The 9,701-nt window shown below is 35.3% G+C and overlaps 1 protein-coding gene and 1 long non-coding RNA gene across 2 annotated transcripts; one reads left to right on the forward strand and one right to left on the reverse strand.

Annotated features, from left to right (window-relative positions):
• Positions 1–3,071: 3,071 nt before the first annotated feature.
• On the forward strand, positions 3,072–4,446 carry LOC119981443. Its single transcript, XR_005464121.1, has 2 exons — positions 3,072–3,762; positions 4,035–4,446. It is a non-coding gene; the product is annotated as an uncharacterized LOC119981443 (long non-coding RNA).
• Positions 4,447–4,649: 203 nt separating this feature from the next.
• LOC119980701 lies at positions 4,650–5,225 on the reverse strand. Its single transcript, XM_038823497.1, has one exon. The coding sequence runs from the start codon at positions 5,223–5,225 to the stop codon at positions 4,650–4,652; it is 576 nt and encodes a 191-aa protein (XP_038679425.1).
• Between the last annotated feature and the right edge of the window lie 4,476 nt (positions 5,226–9,701).

Raw genomic sequence — 9,701 nt, forward strand, 5'->3', positions numbered from 1 at the left:
TTTTAGGCCGGTACTAAAAAACTTTATTACTCTAAGATAACATTAAAATATTAATTACTTTCTTATCCTTGTGTTATCCACCAATTCACCATGTAAAATTAGCATGTATATAGAAGCTGCAGAGATAAGAACTTGAGAAGACTGGAGAACTGGAGGTCTAGATCCAATGAGTGATTGTAGAATCACATGGACTGGGTGAGGGAATTGGAAACCGTGAACTTGAAGAGACTAAAAGAAGTGAATACTCGAGTCAAGCTGGAGTTGGCTTGGGAAGGAACAATGGAGGTGATGATGACGAGGTACTGATGATGGTGGGGGTGGTTGTTGGGGTGGTGGTGGTGATGGTTGTGGGGGAAAGGTTGTTGACAAAGCAACACTGATTTTCCTTTCTCTCTCACTAGCCTAGGGTCTCTCATCTCTCTTCCTCAAATCCATTTCGGCCAATGTTACTGTTTCAAAACAGTAACATTGGTCGGTTAATGTTATTATTTGGAAAAAACTTTAGATCCGATCAATTTTGGTGGTGGTTCGTCGTACCACCATCACAGTTAAACTCCCCTCATTGAAGCACACAATGTCCACATTGATTTCCTTCTTCTGGGTGAGATTTAAATCGGTTCACATTGATTTCCTTCTTTTGGGTGAGATTTAGGCAGTAACCACATTACCCCTCTTATGCAATCGATCGTTGGTCAGATTCCAAGGTTCTGTTTCATGGTGTTTTCTCTTAGATATATTTGATCTATATCAGCATCATGCTCAATCCAGTGTGATTTTAAAATGGTTTTTTATATATTGATGTTTCATTGATTTTATTTTAATTGATATCATTATCCATGTGCTATTCATTTCTCGAATCACCATTCGAATTAGTTCAATGTCATATGTTATTCTTATGATTTGATTTTATGCTATTTATTGATTGCATTGCTGAAGCATCAGATACGAAATGGATCCCCCACATCACTCCCAACAGCATCTCCACTCTCAAGAAAATGATAGCGAAAATAACCCCCAAATGTATTCTTCCAATCCTATCCAACGGCCAACTAAATTCCCATTCGCCCCGCCCTCAATGCATCCCGCTCAAACAGCAACGTTTGCACAATTCTGTCAACAACAATTTCTCACACAGCCTAATCCTTTCAATAACTTCTTAGGGGGTGTTTCCAACATCGAATACCAACCAGTAGATCCCCATTCCTCCTCATGGCCCAACACACATACTAATCCAGTAGTTAACCATTCATACTCCGAAGCCCAACCCCCCTCAACTCAAAATACTTCACGTTCCACACAAGCTACAAACCGAAAATCCCCAAACTGGAAAATTAATGAGGATGTGGCACTATGTCAATCTTGGATTCGTATTTCTGAGGACCCAATTGTGGGGAATGGTCAAGCTCATGAAGCTTTCTGGTTATCCGTTTGGAAAGAATTAATGGTTACTCATATGTTGGATTGTTTTCTGTTGGATTTTTTGTCTTCTAGTTGTGTTGGTTAAACTTAGTATATTGAATGTCAATGGACTGATACTCATAATAAAACAGTGTTGTAAAATGGTGAAATTAAGTAATATATTTTCTGGATTTAAACTTACTGAGTCATATGACAAAGGAAGTCAATTGTCTCTGTATCTTACAATTGGCGATATGATAGTCAATTTCTATTGTTATTCGTCTCTGTTTTTGATGATCACACCACAAGAATTTTCACTGCTTTGGCTTTGTACGGCAAGATTTGGTTATTTAATTTTCAACACTGTGATGTCAACTTCCACCCTTGGTGCTGAAGTACTTTTATTGTACTAATTAAGCAGCTATAAGTCTATAAAGTTTTTTTTAAAATTTTTTTTTTGCACAAAATCTTGCTTACACAAACAGATAGAGACATTCACCACTGAAAGCTCACATATATATGGGCAAATAGTGAAAAAGATTTCATCTTTTTGGATTCTCTCTCTTTTGTAGACCCAAGATTTCAATCATCTTATGCTTATAGCCTTATATTCATTTCCAAAGTACAGTTCTTTTGAATGGATCTGCTTATTATCACCTCAAGCCTGATAAGTGATAACAATATATAGGACAACGTGGGACATCTTGCCGGTTAGCATTACTCTTCCATTGTATAGAATACCAAATCCTCGCACTTGGTCTGCAATGCTTTTTTGTGTATGAGAATAAGAATTGAAAAGAAATTGCCACTTGGTCCTGTTTTGTTGACAGTGATAATCAACTTCAATTCTTAAAATTTAATGTCCAAACTTTACCTTCTGGAATGGAAAAAGTGAGGATCTCGTCAGGAAAGCATGTGAATATTTAACTCTCTCTTGTATATGGAGGGATTGCTTTTTTTTTTGTTTGGATACTGTTGATGCATTGTTCTTCTATGCTATATTTTGCTCATGCTTTCTTGCATTTCATTTATATGTATGTGTAAATAGATAGTGTTTTTTTGCAGATGATGATAGCATACTCAGCATTGTTGTTTAATTTTTAATTTTTTATCATGGAGAGAGTGGGAGATAAGATTGGGTTGAGTTGTTTGCTTGGTCTTTTGTCTTTTTGGTTTTTCTGAGTACAGCTTATTTCAAAATGATCAAAATCTAGTTTATTCATCTTTACCACACATTTGCCTTGCAAAAAGTCAACTATTTCAGTGAGACCTTATATATATATGTTCAATGTATTTGTCCATCCCCACTTTCCCATTCCCACCATTTTTAAGGTTTGTAGATTTATGTACTGCTATAGTTATTTTGGTTAAAATTCAACTATATGTCTTTGGTTGTTTGCCATGAGTTAATTAGTGGTATATGTATAATGGTGTTTTAGTGCTGGACATTTATAGTGGTAAATTGGCAATAAACAACTGCTGGAAAACTTTTAAACTTAAAAGGGTTGAAGGAGTCGGTTCTTGGCATTCTATGAAACTCATGAGTTTGGGGCTACACCCCTTGATATGTTTTTTCCTCTTTCGCTTTGTATGTGAATTGATGCTTTTGCTCGTGTTTCACTTATTTCTAGCTACAAATTTAACATTGATGCTTTTGACTCTTGTAGTGGGGAGTATGCTATATTCTTTTTAAAAGTAACCATGGCCGGGATTTCAAGTTAATCCATTGTTGGGAAGAACTACGCAAATGCACAAAATGACATCTTTCCATCTATGAACGACAAAACCGAGGAGATGGTAGAAGAGGTAGGCCTGCAAATTCTAGAATACAGGCATCAAACACTCTATCCAGAATGCCATCAGTCAATCTTTCTGCATCTTCACATCCAGGTTTGGATGGCATAGGCGATTCTAACAATAATATTAGCATTCCTACAACCCCTACATCTGGTACACCCAACACTGCTTCCAAAAATTCACAGCCTCTTCACGTCCTTCCGGAAAGGCATATTGAAAGACCATTAGGGCGGAAATCTGCAAAGGAGAAACGTCGTCGTTCTGTGGGTACAAGCTCCCAAGCCTCTGATGCTGCAAGTGAAAGATTACATTCAACCATCTGTGCTTGGAAGCATAAATCTGAGTCAAGATTAGAATCAATGAAACAAATAAATGAAGAGCAATAGTTCCATGCTATTAAGTTTGCTAAGCTTGAGAAGATTCAAAAGAGTATACAAATAACAAAAGATCTTGTGAATACTGAGAAGGATTTGCTGTCCTTGATTCCAGAACTCCCTACCGATGAGGTCGCTGCTAAAGTATTTGCTAGAATGAGGCAGCTTGATGAGTTGGACAAAGAGCACCAACGTAAGCATCATATACACCCCCTGATATGCTTGTTATGATTTGTTGCATATATTACATGTCGCTTGTCAATGAAATATGCATGGTTAACTCTTTATAGGCCATAATGCCAACAATTTCTTGCTCACTTGACGCATTCTATCATTTTTTTTGCTTTTCGAAAGGAACAAATATAGAAGTGAATTGTGAATACAACCCAATATTATTAACTGTACATGGTTTTTTTGGTAGGATTTCAGGTTGTTATATTAATATATTATAGTTATTATTCATAGGCATTCGAGCTATGGAATTCTCACCTAGAGCATCAGTAAGAATTCGTGATGAAATGCAAGGGAATAATATTAATCCATGCAACCTCGAGAGCAGGTTTGATGATGCTGAGTCAATGGGGGATCGTACTTGAACAACAAGTATGATCTGTTTGGAACAAACATGCATTTGTAAACATGTGCTTGCATGGTATCCCTTCATTATTACTTGCACTATTTGACAGCCTGTTAGTAATGTTTGTAGTTAGCTTGAAGGATTACAATTGGGTGGAAGAATGTACTTATTTACTTGCACTATTTCACAAGATTATGAATTTGAAGAATGACAATAAAGGATGATGCATGTTTGTAGTATACTTGATGGATTTTGTAAATTATTGTACGAAATAGCCAAACTTGTTTTGTGCTTTTGTTGTATGTGAGTTGGATTTTGGTAACTGGTCTTTTCTGTTGAACAAAACATGTATGCTGAGTTTAAATTTGGTCACTGGATATTGAATTTGTTAGTTCATGGGGTTTATCAACATTCAAATACTACCATAATTAATTGATTTACGTACTATATAACAACAGTTGTGTTCCATACCCCTTCATTATTGTGTTAAATAAGTATAAAGTTTACATAAGGGTATTTTCTCCCCCAAAGTTGGACCATAAATTTTCCATTAAGTCATGCCTAAGCATACCGTTAATGGACCGATCACGCACTTGTTCGATACGTGAGCGTATGAAGCATCCTAGTAGTTGTTCATCATGCTCAAGTAAACCATCTAGTAGAATTTCACCAGCTACAGGCTGCCAAGGCTCGATATTAGCATGCCTCTCATCCTCGATTATTATGTTATGCAGTATAATGCAACAATTCATGATGTTTGTAACAGTTTCTTCATCCCAGAATCGTATGGGTCCTTCAGTTATCGCCCATTTTGCTTGCAACACCCCAAAAGCTCGTTCCACATCCTTGCAGGCCGCTTCTTGTTTTTTTGCAAAATGTTTCTCCTTTTGGGTCCTTAGGTGCTTGATTGATTGTATCAATGTTGCATAGTGAGGGTATATGCAATCAGTGAGGTAGTATGGAATATGGTATACCCTACCATTTACTTCATATGGGATGTTTGGAGTCTGACATCGGATAAACCTGTCGAAGAGCGGTGAGTGATCTAGAACAGATATATCATTATACGTACCAGGCATACCGAAGAATGAATGTCAAATCCAAAGGTCTTGAGATGCGACAGCCTCTAGGACCATGGTAGGTCTACCATAGTGTCCAACATACTGATCGTGCCAAGCAGTGGGACAGTTACGCCATTCCCAGTGCATACAATCTAATGAACCAATCATACCAGAAAAACCACGAGACTTATTTTCTTCTAGCAAACGAGAAAGGTCTCTTTGATTCGGAGCTCATAAGTACTGATCTGAGTACAACTCGATAATAGTTTTGCAAAATTTACGAACTGTTTCTAAAGTTGTAGTCTCTGCAATGCATAGAGTTTCATCCTCACGATCAATTGGGTTACCGTAAGCTAGAATCCGCAATGCTGCTGTAATTTTTTGGATTGAAGAAAACCCAGCCCTACCTGTGCAATCATATCTCAATTGAAAGTATGGTGCCGCTTCTTGTAAGTTGATTCGTATTCGATGGAACAACTCAATTGTCATGCGAAACCGACGTCGAAACATGCGTGGTGGGTAAATACAGTTGACAGCGAAGTATTTTTTGACAAGATCCTCATGCGCTTTTGCATGATCTCTATTAATGAAAGTTCATGTATTAATTCGTGGTGGCTCGGGCTCGGGCACCTCTACTTCTGCAAGCGCATGCTCAAGCAAGGCAATGTCATCGAGCTCTTGTTGTTGTAGAGACATAAAATCCTCCGTAAATTGTGATTGAAAGTGCCAGTTTGATGGACTTGCCATTTAATTAGGTAAAAGAGATGACACAACTAGGATGTTGCACAAATGTATAAAATTATGAATTGGCTTATAAAGATAAATCATGAATGAAGGGAATATAATGCAATGATGGCTTGGAAGGACATTGGCTCAAATGAACTTTAAATTCATTGGCATGAATAATTTCTAGGATGACCATGAGTGAATATTAACAATACAAGCACATATTAGAGATTCCCTCAATGAAAACAATTAAAACGTGTGTGTCTTCATTATTGGTGGGATAGATGTAATTGAAAATTAAGACATGTTTAAATAATAAATAAAATTGTATTAATAATTAACTGTACGAAATTTATAGTTGTATCAATACAAAATTTCTATTACCATATACCATTACAACTAGGAGGGAAAAGATGGAGGGAATGATAGGTTGGTGGTTGGTAGTTTATATATTTTATAGCACTTGAGATTTGGTTCCATTGTGAGTGTATAGTATACAAAAACTTGAAAACACAAATGTTACACAAATTTTTAGGTGTTTCAAGTGCTAAATTACTCCTCACCATTGTGGAGGCTCTTAGAGCATCCACAATAGGATGATTTTGAAGTACTTGAGATGATACTTTCTTGATAAGTGCTAGATGTTCACAATGGGTATAATGGAGTGTATTTCAAGTACTTGAAATGTTACTTTTTTTATAAGTATAGCGCTACATGCACACAATGGGTGAAAAATGACACTTGAAAATTTAGTTGTGGAAAAAGGATACTTGAGAGTTGGAGTATGTATATAGTTGATGACTAGTGAAGAGAGAGATGATGAAAAGGAAGAGAGAGGTGATGAAAAGGAAGAGAGAGATATGAAAATGAAGAGAGAGATGATAAAAAGGAAGAGAGAGAAAATAGAGAAAGTGAGTATGGAGTGTTGGAATGTATGAAGTGTTGATGAATAGTGTATATTGTGGTATTCACTCATCCAATTAAATTGTGTTATATAGGATAAAGGAGAATAGAGATAATGGTTTTGGAGTGCTTGATATTACAAGCACCACTGTTAACGCATGAGTTAACAAGGCAGTGGTAGTGTGGCAGCAAGCCCTTGGCCCACTGCTCGAAATTGATAGGTGATTTGCGATAGGGTATTCATCTATTCATGCTTCCTTGTTTCATTCTATTTGTACGTTTGTGCTCTTTGAATTGTGACTTCGATTTTGACTTATTGAATGAATGTTGTGTACAGTTATGTTATTGTTGTATTGTTGTTCGATTTTGCTTTTCTTAAAATCAATTTACTTTATCTATTGATGATTCACTTTTTTCCAACAATTTTGATAAATTATAATGTATTTTCTTATTGCTTTAAACTATTATTAATGTATTTTTATGTTTACGGTTTATATTTGTAAGTCGATTACATAAAGAACACAAAAAAAAAATTCTCACCTAGTGATTTAAATTCCTAAGTGCTTCGTTGTTGTTTTACCCATTGAAAATTTGGATTTTGGTCTTCAAAATGGAATGTACCTAACTTTTCTATGTAACATTATTGATACCCATTACTTCATATATATGTCAATCCAATGTGACATTATAATCTTAACACTTGAGAGAGATATAATTGATGGATTGTGTATGGGAACAATATTTGTGGTAAGCATGCATGACAATCATACTGGGGTAAGCCCAATAATTAATGCTATAGTTGATTTTGGATAAGATTATGTAGCACGCCAAATTTTCACCAGGAATAATTACACGACGAGATAACTACTCATACATCTCCAGTTACCTGGGTCTGCGTAAGTAGTATACCATAAGCCTTATTGTCGGAATACACTTGACTATACTACAATTCTTCATCATAAACTTAATATTTGTACTTAATCCTTACAATCAAAAATTTTCCAAATATACTTAGAATCATTCTTATACAATCATTCTTACCAATAATCTCTAAACCTCAATCAAACTTGATATTCCCTTCTCAGCACTAGCCTTTAGCTACATGTATGGGGAACATGTAGGAGGGTTAACCAAGCTAAACATTAACACTTATAAGCAAACATCAAAAACTCTACAATTTGAAACAATAGTACTTTCTCAAATTTCACAATGCTTATCAAAACATCAAAAATTTCATGTAATCGAAAACAACAATAAATCAAATATTCAATTCGAGAAAGTGGAATTATTGTCAAATATAATAGCTTTTCAATAACGTTGTAAAAACTTCATTGTCTGACAATTCCAGTAATAATCCGTGTATCGGATCTCGAAATCCCCAACATACGGTTTTTTCGGATTTGTTAATCCAGTTAGTAGGAAGGGGACAACCACCCGTATGCCTTCTTGCCACAAGGATCGTGGTATTAAATCATATCCAGTATGAGGGAGTATAATCGTTCCGACCAATCGTTCAACTATTATTAATAATAATAGTTGAATTTCCGACTTGTCTTAATAAGGCCGAACACGCATATTGGTATTTTTCAAATATAGCAAATATTTTATCAAAAACTCGGCATATTGTCAAATATAAATTCTTCTACTTGAAACAGTATTACTTCGTAAAAATAGCTTCCTCTTTGAAAAAGAAATTTTCTTTTCAAATAATCATACCACAAAGGTAACACTTATAATAAAAATATTTATAATATGTTGGCAGTAACAACCCTCACATCACCACAATGAGTAATAAATAATTCAAATAAAAACATTTTAATATTGTAGCAACGACAACCCTTACCTTTGTCTAATTCTCAACTCTCAATAGGTGTCTTTTCTTTCCTTTTATCGTACATGAGACTTGGACCAACGTCTTTCGTTCCTAGTCAATTTCTTTACTTTAGTTTCGAACATGTACATAAAACGTAGGAATTATATACATACACACCCATATATATTTTTACGTATGTACCTTCAAAAAGAGTCTTCACATTACCTTGGTACCATCTAAGCACCAACCTTAGTCTTGGGTCTCTATCAAAAGGGACTCACCACCTCGTGCCTTTATCTCATAGTTGTACGTCAATTCTCTTACTTTTCACTTAGCCATCTCTTTTGTTTTTCACTATTTATAGGGTCTTAACTTGGATATCATCTCATCTATTGCTTGACAAGTGTTTACTAGATATCCATGATTAGCTCTAATTTCATAGAGATACATGGCAATTTTTCCTTTGTTTGTTCTTGATTGCCACATGCCCCCTATCTCCCCCTAACCTTACGAGTTTTTACTCCATTCCTTCACATGCCAAAACATTACACCCACTTGTCACCTCTTTTATCACTAACCATTCTACTTACCTCACATAATAGTCACCCTCATGATTTTTTTTTTGGTCCTTATCAACTAATTTATCCCTTAAAAATAATGAACTTTTCATGCGATAATTTATTTGATACTAGTAGTCATTATTCTTGTACTAATTAATGTACGCTTAACATGATATTGACTTACATTAATTCCCAGTTATTTAAATATTTTGCACATATAGAAGATTTCGACAATGTTCTTGGTATTTATTTATTTTTTCTTTTCTTCGGGTGTTACATATTAATATGGCAAATGAGAGAGAACGTGACACAACCCTTCATACTATACTTGTCATCTAAATATCGATCACAAATATTAGTATACATATATATAAACCACAAACACAAACACAAACACAAACACAAATATAGACCATAAACACAAAAACACAAATATACATCACAAACACAACTTATACCCCTTTCGACATTCAACTCGGTGTTTTGTGGCAA

This window comes from Tripterygium wilfordii, chromosome 16, assembly GCF_013401445.1.
Source record: "Tripterygium wilfordii isolate XIE 37 chromosome 16, ASM1340144v1, whole genome shotgun sequence".
In the NCBI taxonomy this organism is placed as follows: domain Eukaryota; kingdom Viridiplantae; phylum Streptophyta; class Magnoliopsida; order Celastrales; family Celastraceae; genus Tripterygium; species Tripterygium wilfordii.